General features: G+C 40.8%; 1 protein-coding gene across 1 annotated transcript in view; it reads left to right on the plus strand.

Moving 5' to 3' along the window:
* pacs2 (phosphofurin acidic cluster sorting protein 2) overlaps positions 1 to 23,664 on the plus strand; it is a 126,222-nt gene that overhangs the window by 83,414 nt on the left and 19,144 nt on the right. The window contains exons 9-15 of the mRNA XM_084182502.1: positions 1,469 to 1,620; positions 1,769 to 1,859; positions 10,493 to 10,564; positions 11,636 to 11,769; positions 13,230 to 13,362; positions 14,377 to 14,481; positions 22,693 to 22,799. Of these exons, the coding sequence (XP_084038628.1) occupies positions 1,469 to 1,620; positions 1,769 to 1,859; positions 10,493 to 10,564; positions 11,636 to 11,769; positions 13,230 to 13,362; positions 14,377 to 14,481; positions 22,693 to 22,799 (794 nt within the window). The remainder of the gene's footprint in view (positions 1 to 1,468; positions 1,621 to 1,768; positions 1,860 to 10,492; positions 10,565 to 11,635; positions 11,770 to 13,229; positions 13,363 to 14,376; positions 14,482 to 22,692; positions 22,800 to 23,664) is intronic.

Below are 23,664 nucleotides of genomic sequence, written 5' to 3' on the forward strand. Positions count from 1 at the left end.
TCTAAATGTTAAACTATCCAGGGTTGGGGTCAATGAGGTAACACCTGTCTAAATGTTAAACTATCCAGGGTTGGGGTCAATGAGGTAACACCTGTCCAAATGTTAAACTATCCAGGGTTGGGGTCAATGAGGTAACACCTGTCCAAATGTTAAACTATCCAGGGTTGGGGTCAATGAGGTAACACCTGTCCAAATGTTTAACTATCCAGGGTTGGGGTCAATGAGGTAACACCTGTCCAAATGTTAAACTATCCAGGGTTGGGGTCAATGAGGTAACACCTGTCCAAATGTTAAACTATCCAGGGTTGGGGTCAATGAGGTAACACCTGTCCAAATGTTTAACTATCCAGGGTTGGGGTCAATGAGGTAACACCTGTCCAAATGTTAAACTATCCAGGGTTGGGGTCAATGAGGTAACACCTGTCTAAATGTTAAACTATCCAGGGTTGGGGTCAATGAGGTAACACCTGTCTAAATGTTAAACTATCCAGGGTTGGGGTCAATGAGGTAACACCTGTCCAAATGTTAAACTATCCAGGGTTGGGGTCAATGAGGTAACACCTGTCTAAATGTTAAACTATCCAGGGTTGGGGTCAATGAGGTAACACCTGTCCAACTGTTAAACTATCCAGGGTTGGGGCCAATGAGGTAACACCTGTCCAACTGTTGTACTAACCAGGATTGGGGTCAATTCCATTTCTATTCCAGTCAATTCAGAAATTTAACCCAATTCTAAATGTTCCTCATTGAAAAGCATTGAAGAGAATTGGAATTGGAATTTCAGTGTACTTACTGAATTTACTGGAATTTAAATGGAATTGACCCCAACCCTGATACTCACTGTTTTAAACGAGGCAACATTAAGCATTTCTATGTGTCATATCACTTACTTTAAACTGTTAGGGTCCTTTTGATTCATTTGCTCAGTAGATTTATGCAACTGTTAAAAATCTGTTCTCTTGGTGATATCTTTCTTTCTTACTCCCTCTGTCTCTCTCTCTTTCTCTGTCTCTGTCTCTCTGTCTCTGTCTCTCTGTGTCTGTCTCTGTCTCTGTGTCTCTGTCTCTGTCTCTCTGTGTCTGTGTCTTTCTCTGTCTCTGTCTCTGTCTCTGTCTCTCTGTGTCTCTCTGTGTCTGTGTGTCTCTGTGTCTCTGTGTCTGTCTCTCTGTGTCTGTGTCTTTCTCTGTCTCTGTCTCTCTGTCTCTGTCTCTGTCTCTCTCTGTCTCTGTCTCTCTGTGTCTCTCTGTGTCTGTGTGTGTGTGTCTCTGTCTCTGTCTCTGTGTCTGTCTGTCTCTGTGTCTGTCTGTCTCTGTGTCTGTCTCTGTGTCTGTCTCTCTGTGTCTCTGTGTCTCTGTGTCTGTGTGCGTATGTGTGTGTCTCTGTCTCTGTCTGTGTCTCTGTCTCTGTGTCTGTCTCTGTGTGCGTGCGCCTGCGTATGCGTGTCTGTGCGTCTATCTGAATGTTCCAGGTGTTGGACTCAGAGCAGGACCCGGCTGAGCCCCCTCCAGAGGTAGAGGAGGATCTGGACCTAGAGAGTCTGGAGTTTGAGAACCCCAGTGACAGTGGACCAGAACTAGACGATGACGACAGTGTCCTCAGCACCCCCAAACCCAAACTCAAGTGAGTGAGAGGAGAGCTATCAGCGTGTGTATTTATGTACCTTTGCCCGTGTATTAAGTGATTTTGCCCAGAGATATTTCAGGGCAATGAGTGACTATGACTCCAGTGCTCTTTCAGATTCATTTATTTATGATGCTTTCACTTTCAGGCCATATTTTGAGGGTCTATCCCTCTCCAGTTCTCAGACAGAGATTGGTAGCATCCACAGCAGCCGGAGTCACAGAGAACCACCAAGTCCGGTGAGAACACTGAATTTGCCACTCACTGCAAATTTCACTTTTTGTGAATCTGCACTGTCACCCTCCCAGGACATAATATACCTTGGCTGAGATTGTCACCCTCTCAGGACATAATAGTCCTCTGTAGCTCAATTGGTAGAGCACGGCGCTTGTAACGCAAGGGTAGTGGGTTCGATACCCGGGACCACCCATACCTGAAAATGTATGCACGCATGACTGTAAGTCGCTTTGGATAAAAGCGTCTTCTAAATGGCATATTATTATTATTATTATTATTATTATTATTATTATTATTATTATTATTATTATTATTATTATTATTATTATTATATACCCTGGCTGAGATCCATCACACAACCTAGCCACATTTCTAGCTATGGATATGTTAGTTATACTGTTAGCTATACTGTTCTAGCTATACTGTTAGTTATACTGTTCTAGCTATACTGTTCTAGCTATACTGTTAGATATACTGTTCTAGCTATACTGTTCTAGCTATACTGTTAGATATACTGTTCTAGCTATACTGTTCTAGCTATACTGTTCTAGCTATACTGTTAGCTATACTGTTCTAGCTATACTGTTAGCTATACTGTTCTAGCTATACTGTTAGCTATACTGTTCTAGCTATACTGTTAGTTATACTGTTCTAGCTATACTGTTCTAGCTATACTGTTAGATATACTGTTCTAGCTATACTGTTCTAGCTATACTGTTAGTTATACTGTTCTAGCTATACTGTTCTAGCTATACTGTTCTAGCTATACTGTTAGATATACTGTTCTAGCTATACTGTTCTAGCTATACTGTTAGCTATACTGTTCTAGCTATACTGTTAGCTATACTGTTCTAGCTATACTGTTAGCTATACTGTTCTAGCTATACTGTTAGTTATACTGTTCTAGCTATACTGTTAGCTATACTGTTCTAGCTATACTGTTCTAGCTATACTGTTAGATATACTGTTCTAGCTATACTGTTCTAGCTATACTGTTCTAGCTATACTGTTAGCTATACTGTTCTAGCTATACTGTTCTAGCTATACTGTTCTAGCTATACTGTTAGATATACTGTTCTAGCTATACTGTTCTAGCTATACTGTTAGATATACTGTTCTAGCTATACTGTTCTAGCTATACTGTTAGATATACTGTTCTAGCTATACTGTTCTAGCTATACTGTTCTAGCTATACTGTTAGCTATACTGTTCTAGCTATACTGTTAGCTATACTGTTCTAGCTATACTGTTAGCTATACTGTTCTAGCTATACTGTTAGTTATACTGTTCTAGCTATACTGTTCTAGCTATACTGTTAGATATACTGTTCTAGCTATACTGTTCTAGCTATACTGTTAGTTATACTGTTCTAGCTATACTGTTCTAGCTATACTGTTAGATATACTGTTCTAGCTATACTGTTCTAGCTATACTGTTAGCTATACTGTTCTAGCTATACTGTTAGCTATACTGTTCTAGCTATACTGTTAGCTATACTGTTCTAGCTATACTGTTAGTTATACTGTTCTAGCTATACTGTTAGCTATACTGTTCTAGCTATACTGTTCTAGCTATACTGTTAGATATACTGTTCTAGCTATACTGTTCTAGCTATACTGTTCTAGCTATACTGTTAGCTATACTGTTCTAGCTATACTGTTCTAGCTATACTGTTCTAGCTATACTGTTAGATATACTGTTCTAGCTATACTGTTCTAGCTATACTGTTCTAGCTATACTGTTAGCTATACTGTTCTAGCTATACTGTTCTAGCTATACTGTTAGTTATACTGTTCTAGCTATACTGTTCTAGCTATACTGTTAGATATACTGTTCTAGCTATACTGTTCTAGCTATACTGTTAGATATACTGTTCTAGCTATACTGTTCTAGCTATACTGTTCTAGCTATACTGTTAGCTATACTGTTCTAGCTATACTGTTAGCTATACTGTTCTAGCTATACTGTTAGCTATACTGTTCTAGCTATACTGTTCTAGCTATACTGTTAGATATACTGTTCTAGCTATACTGTTCTAGCTATACTGTTCTAGCTATACTGTTAGCTATACTGTTCTAGCTATACTGTTCTAGCTATACTGTTCTAGCTATACTGTTAGATATACTGTTCTAGCTATACTGTTCTAGCTATACTGTTCTAGCTATACTGTTAGCTATACTGTTCTAGCTATACTGTTCTAGCTATACTGTTAGCTATACTGTTCTAGCTATACTGTTCTAGCTATACTGTTAGCTATACTGTTCTAGCTATACTGTTAGCTATACTGTTCTAGCTATACTGTTAGCTATACTGTTCTAGCTATACTGTTCTAGCTATACTGTTCTAGCTATACTGTTAGCTATACTGTTCTAGCTATACTGTTAGATATACTGTTCTAGCTATACTGTTCTAGCTATACTGTTCTAGCTATACTGTTAGCTATACTGTTCTAGCTATACTGTTAGATATACTGTTCTAGCTATACTGTTCTAGCTATACTGTTCTAGCTATACTGTTCTAGCTATACTGTTAGCTATACTGTTCTAGCTATACTGTTCTAGCTATACTGTTAGCTATACTGTTCTAGCTATACTGTTAGCTATACTGTTCTAGCTATACTGTTAGCTATACTGTTAACTATACTGTTCTAGCTATACTGTTAGCTATACTGTTCTAGCTATACTGTTAGCTATACTGTTCTAGCTATACCGTTAGCTATACTGTTCTAGCTATACTGTTAGCTATACTGTTAGCTATACTGTTAGCTATACTGTTAGCTATACTGTTAGCTATACTGTTCTAGCTATACTGTTAGCTATACTGTTCTAGCTATACTGTTGTAGCTATACTGTTAGCTATACTGTTCTAGCTATACTGTTAGCTATACTGTTCTAGCTATACTGTTCTAGCTATACCGTTAGCTATACTGTTCTAGCTATACTGTTAGCTATACTGTTAGCTATACTGTTCTAGCTATACTGTTAGCTATACTGTTCTAGCTATACTGTTAGCTATACTGTTCTAGCTATACTGTTAACTATACTGTTCTAGCTATACTGTTCTAGCTATACTGTTAGCTATACTGTTCTATCTATACTGTTCTAGCTATACTGTTCTAGCTATACTGTTAGCTATACTGTTCTAGCTATACTGTTCTAGCTATACTGTTCTAGCTATACTGTTAGCTATACTGTTAGCTATACTGTTCTAGCTATACTGTTCTAGCTATACTGTTCTAGCTATACTGTTCTAGCTATACTGTTCTAGCTATACTGTTAGCTATACTGTTCTAGCTATACTGTTCTAGCTATACTGTTAGCTATACTGTTCTAGCTATACTGTTCTAGCTATACTGTTCTAGCTATACTGTTCTAGCTATACTGTTAGCTATACTGTTCTAGCTATACTGTTAGCTATACTGTTCTAGCTATGCTGTTAGCTATGCTGTTCTAGCTATACTGTTCTAGCTATACTGTTAGCTATACTGTTCTAGCTATACTGTTAGCTATACTGTTCTAGCTATACTGTTAGCTATACTGTTCTAGCTATGCTGTTAGCTATGCTGTTCTAGCTATACTGTTCTAGCTATACTGTTCTAGCTATACTGTTAGCTATACTGTTCTAGCTATGCTGTTAGCTATGCTGTTCTAGCTATACTGTTCTAGCTATACTGTTCTAGCTATACTGTTAGCTATACTGTTCTAGCTATGCTGTTAGCTATGCTGTTCTAGCTATACTGTTAGCTATGATACTGTTCTAGCTATACTGTTCTAGCTATACTGTTCTAGCTATACTGTTAGCTATACTGTTAGCTATACTGTTCTAGCTATACTGTTCTAGCTATACTGTTAGCTATACTGTTAGCTATACTGTTCTAGCTATACTGTTCTAGCTATACTGTTAGCTATACTGTTAGCTATACTGTTCTAGCTATACTGTTCTAGCTATACTGTTCTAGCTATACTGTTCTAGCTATACTGTTCTAGCTATACTGTTAGCTATACTGTTCTAGCTATACTGTTCTAGCTATACTGTTAGCTATACTGTTCTAGCTATACTGTTCTAGCTATACTGTTCTAGCTATACTGTTCTAGCTATACTGTTAGCTATACTGTTCTAGCTATACTGTTAGCTATACTGTTCTAGCTATGCTGTTAGCTATGCTGTTCTAGCTATACTGTTAGCTATACTGTTCTAGCTATACTGTTAGCTATACTGTTCTAGCTATACTGTTAGCTATACTGTTCTAGCTATGCTGTTAGCTATGCTGTTCTAGCTATACTGTTCTAGCTATACTGTTCTAGCTATACTGTTAGCTATACTGTTCTAGCTATGCTGTTAGCTATGCTGTTCTAGCTATACTGTTCTAGCTATACTGTTCTAGCTATACTGTTAGCTATACTGTTAGCTATGCTGTTGTAGCTATGCTGTTAGCTATGCTGTTGTAGCTATACTGTTAGCTATACTGTTCTAGCTATACTGTTCTAGCTATACTGTTAGCTATACTGTTAGCTATACTGTTAGCTACAGTGGGGAAAAAAAGTATTTAGTCAGCCACCAATTGTGCAAGTTCTCCCACTTAAAAAGATGAGAGAGGCCTGTAATTTTCATCATAGGTACACGTCAACTATGACAGACAAAATGAGAAAAAAAATCCAGAAAATCACATTGTAGGATTTTTAATGAATTTATTTGCAAATGATGGTGGAAAATAAGTATTTGGTCAATAACAAAAGTTTCTCAATACTTTGTTATATACCCTTTGTTGGCAATGACACAGGTCAAACGTTTTCTGTAAGTCTTCACAAGGTTTTCACACACTGTTGCTGGTATTTTGGCCCATTCCTCCATGCAGATCTCCTCTAGAGCAGTGATGTTTTGGGGCTGTCGCTGGGCAACATGGACTTTCAACTCCCTCCAAAGATTTTCTATGGGGTTGAGATCTGGAGACTGGCTAGGCCACTCCAGGACCTTGAAATGCTTCTTATGAAGCCACTCCTTCGTTGCCCGGGCGGTGTGTTTGGGATCATTGTCATGCTGAAAGACCCAGCCACGTTTCATCTTCAATGCCCTTGCTGATGGAAGGAGGTTTTCACTCAAAATCTCACGATACATGGCCCCATTCATTCTTTCCTTTACACGGATCAGTCGTCCTGGTCCCTTTGCAGAAAAACATCCCCAAAGCATGATGTTTCCACCCCCATGCTTCACAGTAGGTATGGTGTTCTTTGGATGCAACTCAGCATTCTTTGTCCTCCAAACACGACGAGTTGAGTTTTTACCAAAAAGTTCTATTTTGGTTTCATCTGACCATATGACATTCTCCCAATCCTCTTCTGGATCAACCAAATGCACTCTAGCAAACTTCAGACGGGCCTGGACATGTACTGGCTTAAGCAGGGGGACACGTCTGGCACTGCAGGATTTGAGTCCATTTCGGCGTAGTGTGTTACTGATGGTAGGCTTTGTTACTTTGGTCCCAGCTCTCTGCAGGTCATTCACTAGGTCTCCCCGTGTGGTTCTGGGATTTTTGCTCACCGTTCTTGTGATCATTTTGACCCCACGGGGTGAGATCTTGCCCCAGATCGAGGGAGATTATCAGTGGTCTTGTATGTCTTCCATTTCCTAATAATTGCTCCCACAGTTGATTTCTTCAAACCAAGCTGCTTACCTATTGCAGATTCAGTCTTCCCAGCCTGGTGCAGGTCTACAATTTTGTTTCTGGTGTCCTTTGACAGCTCTTTGGTCTTGGCCATAGTGGAGTTTGGAGTGTGACTGTTTGAGGTTGTGGACAGGTGTCTTTTATACTGATAACAAGTTCAAACAGGTGCCATTAATACAGGTAACGAGTGGAGGACAGAGGAGCCTCTTAAAGAAGAAGTTACAGGTCTGTGAGAGCCAGAAATCTTGCTTGTTTGTAGGTGACCAAATACTTATTTTCCACCATAATTTGCAAATAAATTCATTAAAAATCCTACAATGTGATTTTCTGGATTTTTCTCTTCTCAATTTGTCTGTCGTAGTTGACGTGTACCTATGATGAAAATGACAGGCCTCTCTCATATTTTTAAGTGGGAGAACTTGCACAATTGGTGGCTGACTAAATACTTTTTTCCCCCACTGTATACTGTTAGCTATACTGTTAGCTATACTGTTCTAGCTATACTGTTAGCTATACTGTTCTAGCTATACCGTTCTAGCTATACTGTTAGCTATGATACTGTTCTAGCTATACTGTTAGCTATACTGTTCTAGCTATACTGTTCTAGCTATACTGTTAGCTATGATACTCTTCTAGCTATACTGTTAGATATACTGTTCTAGCTATACTGTTAGCTATGATACTGTTCTAGCTATACTGTTCTAGCTATACTGTTCTAGCTATACTGTTAGCTATGATACTGTTCTAGCTATACTGTTCTAGCTATACCGTTCTAGCTATACTGTTAGCTATGATACTGTTAGCTATACTGTTAGCTATACTGTTAGCTATACTGTTCTAGCTATACTGTTAGCTATACTGTTCTAGCTATACTGTTCTAGCTATACTGTTAGCTATGATACTGTTCTAGCTATACTGTTAGCTATACTGTTAGCTATACTGTTCTAGCTATACCGTTCTAGCTATACTGTTAGCTATGATACTGTTCTAGCTATACTGTTAGCTATACTGTTCTAGCTATACTGTTAGCTATGATACTGTTCTAGCTATACTGTTAGCTATACTGTTCTAGCTATACCGTTCTAGCTATACTGTTAGCTATGATACTGTTCTAGCTATACTGTTCTAGCTATACTGTTCTAGCTATACTGTTCTAGCTATACTGTTAGCTATACTGTTCTAGCTATACTGTTAGCTATACTGTTCTAGCTATACTGTTAGCTATGATACTGTTCTAGCTATACTGTTAGCTATACTGTTCTAGCTATACTGTTCTAGCTATACTGTTCTAGCTATACTGTTAGCTATACTGTTCTAGCTATACTGTTCTAGCTATACTGTTAGCTATGATACTGTTCTAGCTATACTGTTAGCTATACTGTTCTAGCTATACTGGTAGCTATACTGTTCTAGCTATACTGTTCTAGCTATACTGTTAGCTATACTGTTCTAGCTATACTGTTCTAGCTATACTGTTAGCTATGATACTGTTCTAGCTATACTGTTAGCTATACTGTTCTAGCTATACTGTTCTAGCTATACTGTTAGCTATACTGTTCTAGCTATACTGTTAGCTATACTGTTCTAGCTATACTGTTAACTATACTGTTCTAGCTATACTGTTCTAGCTATACTGTTCTAGCTATACTGTTAGCTATGATACTGTTCTAGCTATACTGTTAGCTATACTGTTAGCTATACTGTTCTAGCTATACTGTTCTAGCTATACTGTTCTAGCTATACTGTTAGCTATACTGTTCTAGCTATACTGTTCTAGCTATACTGTTCTAGCTATACTGTTAGCTATGATACTGTTCTAGCTATACTGTTAGCTATACTGTTAGCTATACTGTTCTAGCTATACTGTTCTAGCTATACTGTTCTAGCTATACTGTTAGCTATACTGTTAGCTATACTGTTCTAGCTATACTGTTCTAGCTATACTGTTAGCTATGATACTGTTCTAGCTATACTGTTCTAGCTATACTGTTAGCTATACTGTTAGCTATACTGTTAGCTATACTGTTCTAGCTATACTGTTAGCTATACTGTTCTAGCTATACTGTTCTAGCTATACTGTTAGCTATACTGTTCTAGCTATACTGTTAGCTATACTGTTCTAGCTATACTGTTAGCTATGATACTGTTCTAGCTATACTGTTAGCTATACTGTTCTAGTTATACTGTTCTAGCTATACTGTTCTAGCTATACCGTTAGCTATACTGTTCTAGCTATACTGTTAGCTATACCGTTAGCTATACTGTTCTAGCTATACTGTTAGCTATACTGTTCTAGCTATACTGTTCTAGCTATACTGTTAGCTATGATACTGTTCTAGCTATACTGTTAGCTATACTGTTCTAGCTATACTGTTCTAGCTATACTGTTCTAGCTATACCGTTAGCTATACTGTTCTAGCTATACTGTTAGCTATACTGTTCTAGTTATACTGTTCTAGCGATACTGTTAGATATACTGTTAGCTATACTGTTCTAGCTATACTGTTAGCTATACTGTTCTAGCTATACTGTTCTAGCGATACTGTTAGCTATACTGTTAGCTATACTGTTCTAGCTATACTGTTAGCTATACTGTTCTAGCTATACTGTTCTAGCGATACTGTTAGCTATACTGTTCTAGCTATACTGTTAGCTATACTGTTAGCTATACTGTTAGCGATACTGTTAGCTATACTGTTCTAGCTATACTGTTAGCTATACTGTTAGCTATACTGTTAGCTATACTGTTCTAGCTATGCTGTTAGCTATGCTGTTCTAGCTATACTGTTCTAGCTATACTGTTAGCTATACTGTTAGCTATACTGTTAGCTATACTGTTCTAGCTATGCTGTTAGCTATGCTGTTAGCTATGCTGTTCTAGCTATACTGTTAGCTATACTGTTAGCTATACTGTTCTAGCTAAACCAACTCCCTCGCAAATTGTAATCCTCCTCTTATCCCTTGCCCCTCCAGATGGATCCAGACAAGACTAAGAGCAGCGGAGACAAGTTCCAGGTGGACAATGTCTCAGATAACGCTTCATTTGTAAGTATTCTCAAATTTAAACAACTGCCATCCATCCATTGTATGGTAGATAACACTAAATCCCCTGGTCTCTGGGTCGTGGCCAATCCCCTGGTCTCTGGGTCGTGGCCAATCCCCTGGTCTCTGGGTCGTGGCCAATCCCCTGGTCTCTGGGTCGTGGCCAATCCCCTGGTCTCTGGGTCGTGACCAATCCCCTGGTCTCTGGGTCGTGGCCGTGTCTTTCTTATTTCAGTTATTTTATCTCACTCGTCCAACATTTTTATGTCGGATAAAAATGTCCCGACAGACCTGATGGAAACATAACATTTGTCGGTAAAATTTCCAAATGTCGACTAAACAAAATACGCTAGACAAGGTGGGATCTTTTTGTGTGAGTAAAATTAAATATGTGAGAAATTGCGGTGGATACGCCTTTATGCGCAAATATTGATATAATAACCATCATATCGAAGTAAACTTGTAGTCACGCGATGATATGGTGTGCGGTCCTAAGTTATGATGATCTTCACAGGGTGGTGAAAGTGCACGGTGATGTGCTTGATGCTCCTTTCCAATAAATATCAAGGGTCTTGTTCTGGTGTGACATGATGATCAATGCTTGGCTGCCATTTTGACAAATAAAACTGATCTCGCTCTTTTTGTCCATAATAATCTCGTCATGTAGGTGATATACCCGGACTGGATCTGCCAGCTGTTGGCTAGAGCCCAGGTGCCAATATCAGAGTGGGCACATTGGCTACACAACACAAACATTATTTGTGACAAAAACAATCAGTAAAGTTTAAAATGAGGTGGAAATCAATTTTTTATTTGGTACTTTGGAATTTTACCGCAACATTTATTTTTATGTGCACTACGTCATCATGCACAGCCTTTTATCCACAACAAATACATTTGATGGAAGCACATCTCTGGTGGGAAAATGTGCGTATTGTTGCGGATTATTCGCATGAAAATCTGTCGCCAATTAGATGGAAACCTAGCTAGTGAGAGTAACCTGTATAAATGACTAAAGAAATAGATACTACCAACTCCCGTTGTGTCTCATCCCTTGTCTTTGCTCCGTCCCAGCAGGAGGAGCAACAAGAGGCAGTAACCCCCACTACGGAGTTGGAGATGGACAACATGGACACCTTCCTGGAGAAGCTGCCCCCTACTGGCAAGATGAAGAAGACCGAGTCCCTCACCATCCCGTCCAACAGGTGGTAAATACTGGCTGACTCTTTCAATTCATCTTTCAACGATTCCTCGCATCTTATCTCCTCGCCTCCTTCTCAAGCGTATCGGAGGGGAAGATCCATGGTCCCTCTCCTCGGACCTTCTTATCCAGTGCGTTTTGAGGAGGCGAGAAGGACGGGATGCGAGGAATCGAGGAAAGATGAATTGAGAAAGAGCCTCTGATTCCCTCTCTCAAACCTCTGCTAGATACTGCATCTTCTCACCTTCAGGTTGCTTCAGTCCATGCACCTTGGTAGGAAAGAGAGGTGGCGACAGCATTTATTTTTCTCTCCAATCCACTCTCACCCTCTCTCCATCCAGCCGACCATGCTCTTGGGGATGATTAAAGTATGATGGGTCCACACTCCATAAGATGTCACATGAAGCTTTTTTTACTGAATCAGGGTAGCATACACAAACGTTTCGTCTTAACAGCCTTCTTCAGGTTGTAGGTTCCTTGCTCTTGAGAATTCCCTCACACCTCCCAAACTTGTCTTGCATACTTTCTAGCTCAAACACCACGTCCTTCTCTCTTTTCTCCAACTGAAGAAACAATAGCTATTTTTCCCTCTTTTCTGGGGCTGTTTCTAGGGTGATATTTCTAGGCGGGCAGACAGAACATTTGTCTTTCTGAGCTAATATCCTGGAATTTTGTAGTTTAACATGACTCGAGCATAATCATTTGGGTGGGAAACATTAAAGTTTGGGTGGGCAATGCCCTACCCTGCAGCCCCCTAGAGCCGGCCCTGCTCTCTACTCCTGATAGATTAATTATTAATGACTAATTATTACACCCTGAAACTGTGTATAATGTGTTAGAAATGTGTGAGTGTAGGACCAGTAAAGGCTATGGCATTGAGCCACTATTTAGCAATGTGAGTAAGAGTTAGGCCAGACAACAAAGACAACTGAGAAACTAAGATAAAGAGGCCTCCCAATTTAGGGAGGGGAGAAACTGTTATGAAAACATGGTGCAGAATATTGTGAGAACGGCAATAACTGAGTAATGCAGGGAGTAGGATATGTGTGTGTGTGTATGCATGTGTGTATATGTGTGTGTTTGTGTGAACTGAAGGTCAGTAGAGCAGTTTTAGAGTGGAAAACTACAGCCCGCCTACAGAGGGAAGGGATTTATTTTTGTATGACGTATGAGTATAAAAGATGGACTCTGAAATTGTGATGGCAGAATTCTCAATGAATAAATATCTCTGACTATGCAGACCGGGACTCTGGCCGTTACTTAAATCCCAAAAGACTTACAACCTTTTGGGAGACGCACAGAGACACTAAAATAGTTTGTTAAATAATTCACATAACAACTCCTTTAGGGTCACACCTCACACCTGTCTACCTGTGCCTTCCATACTCCCTAATTCCTTTCTTTTCTCCTCTACCTGAAGAAAACAAGCCCCCTTTCCTCCGTTTAGTGTTCTTGTGTCTTCCCCAGGCAGGAACCTAAGTTGGTGGGGAGGAGAGGGAGGAGTACGTCCCTAAAGGAGCGCCAGCCCAGCAGACCACAGAATGAGAGAGCCAACAGCCTGGATAACGAACGCTCCCTCGACACACGCTGCCATCTACAGGTAGGAGGAGCACGCTGCAAGCAAACCAGATCAGGGGCCGTATGTATCAAGCGTCTCAGAGTTGGAGTGCTGATCTGGTATCAGTTTTGCCTTTTAGATCACAATAAATAACATTACATGGACAGGTTAGGACCTGATCCCAGATCAGCACAGTGAAGCAGAGAGGTTGTAGACTATACTATAGTAGAGCATGCTGGTCTATAATTCTCTGAGAGGTTCTGTCTCTGTGGTAGCCTCATGGTTAGAAAGGTGGGCCAGTAACCAGATGGTTGCGGGTTTGAATCCAGGGGAGAACGACTGCCCCCTCTCATAGAAGCCATTGTAGTTCAAGGCCGACTGTGGTACTGCAGGCATTGTTTGTGGTACTGCAGGCATTGTTTGCAGAAAACAGGATTCCCCATTTAGAGTGAATGGAAGAATATCAATCTTCGTGGCCAATCTTCATGGAAATAAAAATATGTTTTGAAGACAATCATGGTACCAATAATTGCTTCTAATACACCAGATGTATGTCCTTGAACCGATTATTTTAAAAATCGCACACAGAAGAAGTTATAAGGTGTCATGTGATCGATGGCTTTGTCCATTCATATATTCAGTCGTTGTTTGAATCCCAGGGCCCTTGAGCAATGCACTAACCGGCTCCAGGGGCGTGGCTCTGTGGCTGACCGGCTCCAGGGGCGTGGCTCTGTGGCTGACCGGCTCCAGGGGCGTGGCTCTGTGGCTGACCGGCTCCAGGGGCGTGGCTCTATGGCTGACCGGCTCCAGGGGCGTGGCTCTGTGGCTGACCGGCTCCAGGGGCGTGGCTCTGTGGCTGACCGGCTCCAGGGGCGTGGCTCTGTGGCTGACCGGCTCCAGGGGCGTGGCTCTGTGGCTGTCCGGCTCCAGGGGCGTGGCTCTGTGGCTGACCCTGTGCTGCTTCCAGTGTCTGCATCTGGAATGTGTTGATGAATTTTTGTTTCGATGGACAACAAAATGGTCTTATTTTCTGTCTATTCTATGTGTCTTCCCCAGATCCCCAGGAAGACTGTATATGACCAGCTGAACCACATCCTGGTGTCTGACCACCATCTACCTGACAGCATCATCCTCATCAACACATCTGATTGGCAGGGCCAGGTAAGAGACAGAAAGTGATATACAGGAAGTGACACGTTAGTGACCCCTCTCTGGTATGTCTCCATGACGACCAGAAGGAAAAACAATAGATTAAATTATGAATTACTAAACGTTTCTTTCTCTTTACACCCTTGTATTCTCACATTTCCACATTATATTTCTCTTTGTCCATTTCTTTTTTTAAATTTCCCTTTCTCAAACTGTTCTATTGCCTGCAGGGTGTCTTCGTCACTTCCTGTTGAATGCGTAATGAGGGAGAGCTCGGTTTGTTGTCTTGGAAAGTTTGTTGTTTTGGAAAGTTTTGAAAGGCTATTGAAAAAATGTGGTTACTAGCTAGTTACCTTTTTTGAGTTTTGATTTCGTGACGCGGTTGGCATCAGTTGCTGGGACCGCTACGATCTGTCCAGTGATCCTGCTTTACCAAGGCCGGGCCTGAGGAGCTGTTTGGCGTAGCAGCTAGCCCAGCTGCTAGTTAGCTGCCTATCAACCTAGCTGAGTTTTCTTGAGGGCTTGAATGCAGCCCGCGACGCGGTTAGCCATTGTGGCTGGGACAGCGGATTGTCCCGGGCTTGTGGCTGTCTAGATCCCTGCTGTTTGTTGCTGTAGTTTTTTTTATCTTCCCTGTTATGCATGAGCCAATGCATTAGGAATGTCTTAAATGTATATGGTTGAAAATGGGTAATGGGCCCGCCATGTTTAAACCATATTTAAGTATTGATTGATATGTTTTGGAATAAACAGAGCAGAGCCGGGAGATGAACTTTGATTTTTTAAATAAGTATAGTGATAATTTTCCATGACCTGTCCTGTCTGGAACGGCGAGGAGTAACGGCGTAACCTACGTTGCTAACGTGACAGACCAAAGCCGCCGGGAGTACCGTTGAGGACAGTAGCGTCTCTCTATCACAGGTGAGGGATCTTTTAAACAAACAGAGTTCTACAAGCAGTTGTTACAACAACAAGAAAATAGCTTCAAGTGTTGTGTCCAAATACTGGTGGAGTCAACTAATGAAAGAATGGACGACCTGACCAGCGAGGTCCAGGACCTGAAGCACAGTTTGCAGTTCTCCCAGGGTCAGCTTGATGAGGTGAAACAGGAGAACGGCAAGATGACAGCAATCTGTAAGTCATTGAGAGAGGACATCAGTTCTGTATGTGAATCCATGATAACAATGACGGAGAAATCAGATTATCTCGAGGGACAATCAAGGCGGAACAACATGGTTGTGGACAGAATTTCAGAATCTCCACATGAGACCTGGGCAGAGTCTGAGGACAAAGTGACGGAAATGATCTTGGAGAAATTGAAGATGGACCACAGGAAGATTGAGGTGGAGTGCACCCACAGGACTGGAAAACCCAACACCGGCCCAGGTGACAAGCCCAGGCCGATAGTGGTCTAGTTCCTGAGGTTCAAGGACAAGGTAGCTGTTCTGGAAAGAGCCAAGAACTTGAGAGGAACGTGTATATTCCCCAACGAGGACTATCCTGAAGCTGTGTGCCAGAAGAGGAAATAACTTATCCCAGCCATGAAAGCTGCCAGAGCGCATGGGGGCATTGCTTGCATCCGCTATGACAGGCTCATTGGCCACCCTCCTTCCCAGAAGCCTGGAAGGGATGAGAGAGCCAAGCCTATGGGTTCGTAGCTTCAACCCCGCAACAGACACACACTGATTAATGGACTGCTGAATGTATACATTTTTTTATCTTGCTTTGTTTGCTCTTTTCCATATTATGTCTGTCTCTGATAAGCTACCCAGGAAAGGGCTGAAAATAGCCTATATTCATATATGTAACCTTAGAAATAAGATTAATGAACTCAATAACTTTCTAACATCAGATAACATTCATATATTAGCCATTTAGAGACTCACTTTGATAATTCATTTGATGATACAGCAGTAGCAATACAAGGACATAACATCTATAGAAGAGACAGAAATAATTATGGGGGGAGGTGTTACTGTATATATTCAGAGCCATATCCCTGTAATGCTTAAGAGAAGATCTTACAGTGCATTCCGAAAGTATTCAGACCACTTGACTTTTTCCACATTTTGTTATGTTACAGCCTTATTCTAAAATTTACATTTACATAAGTATTCAGACCCTTTACTCAGTACTTTGTTGACGCACCTTTGGCAGCGATTACAGCCTCGAGTCTTCTTGGGTATGACGCTACAAGCTTGGCACACCTGTATTTGGGGAGTTTCTTCCATTCTTCTCTGCAGATCCTTTCAAGCTCTGTCAGGTTGGATGGGGAGCGTTGCTGCACAGCTATTTTCAGGCCTCTCCAGAGATGTTCGATCGGGTTCAAGTCCAGGCTCTGGCTGGGCCTCTCACGGACATTCAGAGACTTGTCCCGAAGCCACTCCTGCGTTGTCTTGGCTGTGTGCTTAGGGTTGTTGTCCTGTTGGAAGGTGAACCTTCGCCCCAGTCTGAGGTCCTGAGCGCTCTGTAGCAGGTTTTCATCAAGGATCTCTGTACTTTGCTCCGTTAATCTTTCCCTTGATCCTGACTAGTCTCCCAGTCCCTTCCGCTAAATAACGTCCCCACAGCATGATGCTGCCACCACCATCCTTCACCGTAGGGATGGTGCCAGGTTTCCTCCAGACGTGACGCTTGGCATTCAGGCCAAAGAGTTCAATCTTGGTTCCATCAGACCAGAGAATCTTGTTTCTCATGGTCTGAGAGTCTTTAGGTGCCTTTTGGCAAACTCCAAGCAGGCTGTCATGTGCCTTTTACTGAGGAGTGGCTTCCGTCTGGCCACTCTACCATAAAGGCCTCATTGGTGGAGTGCTGCAGAGATGGTTGTCCTTCTGGAAGGTTCTCCCATCTCCACAGAGGAACTCTGGAGCTCTGTCAGTGTGACCATCGGGTTCTTGGTCACCTCCCTGACCAACGCCCTTCTCCCCCGATTGCTCTGTTTGGCCGGGCGGCCAGCTCTAGGAAGAGTCTTGGTGGTTCCAAACTTCTTCCATTTAAGAATGATGGAGGCCTTGGGGACCTTCAATGCTGCATAAATGTTTTGGTACCCTTCCCCAGATCTGTGCCTCGACACAATCCTGTCTCGGAGCTGTACGGACAATTCCTTCAACCACATGGCTTGGTTTTTGCTCTAACATGCACTGTCAACTGTGGGACCTTATATAGACAGGTATGTGCCTTTCCAAATCATATCCAATCAATTGAATTTACCACTGGTGGACTCCAATCAAGTTGTAGAAACATCTCAAGGATGATCAATGGAAACAGGATTCACCTGAGCTCAATTTGGAGTCTCATAGCAAAGGGTCTGAAAGTTATGTAAAAAGGTATTTCTTTTTTAAATTTCTAATTCATTTGCAAACATTTCTAAAAACCTGTTTTCGCGTTGTCATTATGGGGTATTGTGTGTAGATTGACGAGGAGTTCAAAAAAAAAAGTTTATCCATAGAATAGAATACGGCTGTAACGTAACAAAATGAGGAAAAAGTGAAGGGGTCTGAATACTTTCCGAATGCACTGTATGTCAAGTGTTATTGAATGTTGTGGTTGCAGGTTCACCTGGAACATCTAAAGCCTTTTATTTTGGAGTGTTGCTATAGGCCACCAAGTGCTAACAGTCGGTATCTAAATAATATGTGTGAAATGCTTGACAGTGTATGTGATGTAAACAGAGAGGTCTACTTTCTTGGTGACCTGAATATTGACTGGTTTTCATCAAGCTGTCCGCTCAAGAGGAAGCTTCTTACTGTAACCAGTGCCTGTAATCTGGTTCAGGTTATTAATCAACCTACCAGGGTGTTTACAAACACTACAGGAACCAGATCATCACAATGTTGAGAACAATGCGGCGGAGGTAGCAGCAGAATGAGGAGATGAGAAAACAGCCCTCGCCTTATTGTCTAAGAAAAGTGAGGAGAGAGGAAACCCCAACTTAATTAGGTGTATAATCCAATAGCCTAACTGTTAAATCTGCCTGGCTTTATAAATCATCAATATACAGTGGGGGAAAAAAGTATTTAGTCAGCCACCAATTGTGCAAGTTCTCCCACTTAAAAAGATGCTCTAGAGGAGATCTGCATGGAGGAATGGGCCAAAATACCAGCAACAGTGTGTGAAAACCTTGTGAAGACTTTCAGAAAACATTTGACCTGTGTCATTACCAACAAAGGGTATATAACAAAGTATTGACAAACTTTTGTTATTGACCAAATACTTATTTTCCACCATAATTTGCAAATAAATTCATTAAAAATCCTACAATGTGATTTTCTGGAAAAAAAAATCTCAATTTGTCTGTCATAGTTGACGTGTACCTATGATGAAAATTAAAGGCCTCTCTCATCTTTTTAAGTGGGAGAACTTGCACAATTGGTGGCTGACTAAATACTTATTATCCCCACTGTATATATGAACGGCCTACATGTAGCCTAGCAACTTTCACAGTGAATGCTTTTGTTTATGTTTTGTGCGTATGAATTTAATTTTGCCAAATGCGTCAGTAAAAAAATATTGAGCCTATTTAATGCAACCCTTGCTGTTAATAGGTCGCAAAGCAGCACACACCTGACCTAAACGTTTGTAAATGATAAGTTAACTTTCTCATCCATAGCCTTAAAACGCATCTCAAGTGAAATTGCGTTGTTTATCTCACATCTGAAAGCTGGGGAGCATTTAGGACGTACTGCGGATCGCTAAAATATCCTAATGATTATGATGACACTTCCTCAATTCAAATATTATGGCGACACTATACCAAAGATGGTTTGGTATGGTTTAGAAACTTGGGAACCAAGCTGGAGTTATCAGTGTGGCCCTATCACCTGGACGTGTTGAAATACTGTATCTTCTCGCCTAGAATAAAAACCTCCAGGCTTCTGTCATAACTGTCAATTTATTGGGGGAAAAAAAGAATTAAACTGCCCCCATAATTATTTTTTTTCCTCATTCAAAATCGGCCATTATGACAGACGCCTGGAGGCTCTTCTAGGCGTCAAGATATTTCAAATGTCTAGGGATAGCCTGCTATTGGCTTAATGGCCTTCAGTTCGGAGAAAGTCAAAATAATAATATCAATAAGAACTGGAACCTATGCACACGTTTAATTACCTGACGTATTTGGCAATTTATCAATTAATTGTTACAATATCGTCCACTTCATCTTTTAAAAGAGAAGTACGGCACTAGGAAAGTTGATATGTGACAAAACAGATCATTCATCTGTAGGCTACGTGCTTTTAAGCATCACATCGTTCTAATGTTCTTCCACAAACTGGGTGCAGCGCTCTCAAATCACTGGGATATTAATAATATTTATAAATAATATTTATATTATATATATTAGTGCTAGTATACAGTAGCACTAGTATTATCAGAGGACCTGGGAGTTTGCAAAAAAAAACGGTATGTTTATTAGGGGTGGGATAATAACCTTCCTGCCAAGTATAAATGACTGACATGGCAGATTCGGACGGGAATAAAATGACAGATGTGGTGATTTGTGCTCATAATTACATTACCTGAGTACCTTGTGCAGGTCTACAATTTTATCCCTGATGTCCTTACACAGCTCTCTGTTCTTGGCCATTGTGGAGAGGTTGGAGTCTGTTTGATTGAGTGTGTGGACAGGTGTCTTTTATACAGGTAACGAGTTCAAACAGGTGCAGTTAATACAGGTAATGAGTGGAGAACAGGAGGGCTTCTTAAAGAAAAACTAACAGGTCTGTGAGAGCCGGAATTCTTACTGGTTGGTAGGTGATCAAATACTTATGTCATGCAATAAAATGCAAATTAATTACTTAAAAATCATACAATTTGATTTTCTGGATTTTTGTTTTAGATTCCGTCTCTCACAGTTGAAGTGTACCTATGATAAAAAATGACAGACCTCTACATGCTTTGTAAGTAGGAAAACCTGCAAAATCGGCAGTGTATCAAATACTTGTTCTCCCCACTGTACATGTGTCACGTAAAGAGAGCAAGGGTTGAGGGAATAGGGAATGTTTTTCCTGAACAAATGAGGGATTTCAGTAACAGAACAGAACTTTTCAGTCAGCAATGGCTGTAATTATGTTGTAGCTTCAGCAACACAGAAAAGAGCGATAAACACTTTGATGATCTGTGGTGGTCACTGCAGCAGGGAGGAGAGAGAGACAACGGGTGATAGTCACACAGTCACTTGCGGTCTTTCTTTCTTAACACAGCGCAGAAAGTCTGAGACCGGCCCGGCACAATCAAATCAATTGCTGGTCAGACTCCCTCTAGTCATTTGTGCGTCTTAATAATGTCATCAAACCGCGTGCTTAAAGCATCAGACAAGCTCAGTGGATACAGTTGATTTGATTAAAACACATAGGATGTGTCAATATATGGAAAAATACACGTTTTAGAATTTCAACCAATCGATTGGTCGAAAGAACAGACGACTCTTGAAGACCAAGAGCCCTAATCCGTACCCATTGGATGCAGTGATCACAATATAGTGGCTATATCCAGGAAAGCCAAAGTTCCAAAGCTGGACCTAAAATAGTGTATAAGAGATCATACAAAAGATTTTGCTGTGACAATTACGTGGATGATGTTAAAAATATTTGTTGGTCTGATGTGATTTTAATAAGGAGCATCCAGACGCTGCACTTGATTAATTTATGAAATTGCTTCTTCCAATTATTGATAAACATGCACCTGTTAAGAAACTGACTGTTAGAACTGTTAAGGCTCCATGGATTGATGAGGAATTGAAAAACTGTATGGTTGAAAGAGATGGGTCTAATAAGTCTGGCTGCACATCTTTCATCGAATCAGATGGCTTATTCATCACAAAACCATTTGATGTTGCCAATTATGTTAACGATTACTTCATTGGCAATGTGGGCAAACTTAGGCAGAAAATGCCAACAACTAACAGTGAGCCATTGTACTCATGCATAAAAAAAACAAATAATGAAAGAAAAGCATAGCAAGTTTGAATTTTGTTAGTGTGGGAGAGGTGGAAAAAATATGGATCAAATATGACAAACCTCCTGAAATTGACAACTTAGATGAAAAGCTACTGAGGATGGTAGCTGACTCTATAGCCACTCCTGTATGTCATATCTTTAATCTGAGCCTAGAGGAAAGTATTTGTCCTCAGGCCTGGAGGGAAGCCAACGTCATTCTGGTACCTAAGAGTGGTAAAGCGGCCTTTACTGGTTCTAACAGCAGACCTATCAGCGCTGTGCCAGCTCTTATCAAAATGTTGGAAAAAATTGTGTTTTACCAAATACAATGCTATTTCTCTGTAAACAAATTAACTTTCAGCTGCTTATAGAGAAGGGCACTCAACATGTACTGCACTGACACAAATGACTGATGATTGGTTGAAATAATTTGATAATAAGAAGGTTGTGGGAGCTGTACTGTTAGATTTATGTGCAGCCTTTGATATTATTGACCATAAGCTGTTGTTGAGAACTTATGTGTTATGGCTTTTCAACCTCTGCCATATCGTGGATTCAGAACTATCTATATAGTATAACTCAGAGGGTTTTCTTTAATGGAAGCTTCTCTAATGTCAAACATGTAAAGTGTGGTGTACCGCAGGGCAGCTCTCTATGCCCTCTACTCTTTTCTATTTTTACCAATGACCTGCCACTCGCATTAAACAAAGCTTGTGTGTCCATGTATGCTGATGATTCAACCATATATTAATATTAATACTATGCATGTCAGTCACTCTTGGCTAAGAGTTGAGGAAAGACTAACTGCATCACTTCTTGTTTTTATAAGAAACAATGTATTGGAAATTCCAAATTGTTTGCATAGTCAACTTACACAGCACTGACACACACACTTACCCCACCAGACATGCCACCAGGGGTCTTTTCACAGTCCCCAGGTCCAGAACAAATTCAAGGAAACGCACAGTATTATACAGAGCCATGAGTGCATGGAACTCCCTTCCATCTTATATAGTGCAAGTGACCTGGTTTCAAAAAACAAATAAAGCAACACCTCACAGCACAACACGTCTCCCCATGTGACCTACTTGTTGTGTGTATGTACTGACATGTATGTGTAACTGATAGATGTACATACACACTACACGTTAATTTTTTTAATGTATGTCAAGAAATTTTGGCTGTAATGTTCTTTTCGTTATGTGTCGGACCCCAGTAAGAATAGCTGTCGCCATTGGCGTCGACTAATGGGGGATCCTAATAAATACAAAAAAATCTGTTCTTTCAGTATCTGTCAGATGTTCTCCAGAACCACCACCTCCCAGTGGTGTGTACCTGCACCACAGCAGACCTCCAGGCTGCCTTCAACACCATCGTCTCACGCATACAGAGATAGTAAGCCTCCCTCTCTTTCTCTTCAGCCATTACAGTAGATTCAGATTCAGAAAAGCTATATTGTAACTAAATTGGCCAGTTAAGAGATGCAGCTGTATTCAACCAACATGTATTGTATACAGTGGGGGAAAAAAAGGTATTTAGTCAGCCACCAATTGTGCAAGTTCTCCCACTTAAAAAGATGAGAGAGGCCTGTAATTTTCATCATAGGTACACGTCAACTATGACAGACAAAATGTAGGATTTTTAATGAATTAATTTGCAAATTATGGTGGAAAATAAGTATTTGGTCAATAACAAAAGTTTCTCAATACTTTGTTATATACCCTTTGTTGGCAATGACACAGGTCAAACGTTTACTGTAAGTCTTCACAAGGTTTTCACACACTGTTGCTGGTATTTTGGCCCATTCCTCCATGCAGATCTCCTCTAGAGCAGTGATGTTTTGGGGCTGTCGCTGGGCAACACAGACTTTCAACTCCCTCCAAAGATTTTCTATGGGGTTGAGATCTGGAGACTGGCTAGGCCACTCCAGGACCTTGAAATGCTTCTTACGAAGCCACTCCTTCGTTGCCCGGGCGGTGTGTTTGGGATCATTGTCATGCTGAAAGACCCAGCCACGTTTCATCTTCAATGCCCTTGCTGATGGAAGGAGGTTTTCACTCAAAATCTCACGATACATGGCCCCATTCATTCTTTCCTTTACACGGTTCAGTCGTCCTGGTCCCTTTGCAGAAAAACATCCCCAAAGCATGATGTTTCCACCCCCATGCTTCACAGTAGGTATGGTGTTCTTTGGATGCAACTCAGCATTCTTTGTCCTCCAAACACGACGAGTTGAGTTTTTACCAAAAAGGTCTATTTT

Source organism: Coregonus lavaretus (assembly GCF_964263955.1).
Source record: "Coregonus lavaretus genome assembly, chromosome: 18".
Taxonomy (NCBI): domain Eukaryota; kingdom Metazoa; phylum Chordata; class Actinopteri; order Salmoniformes; family Salmonidae; genus Coregonus; species Coregonus lavaretus.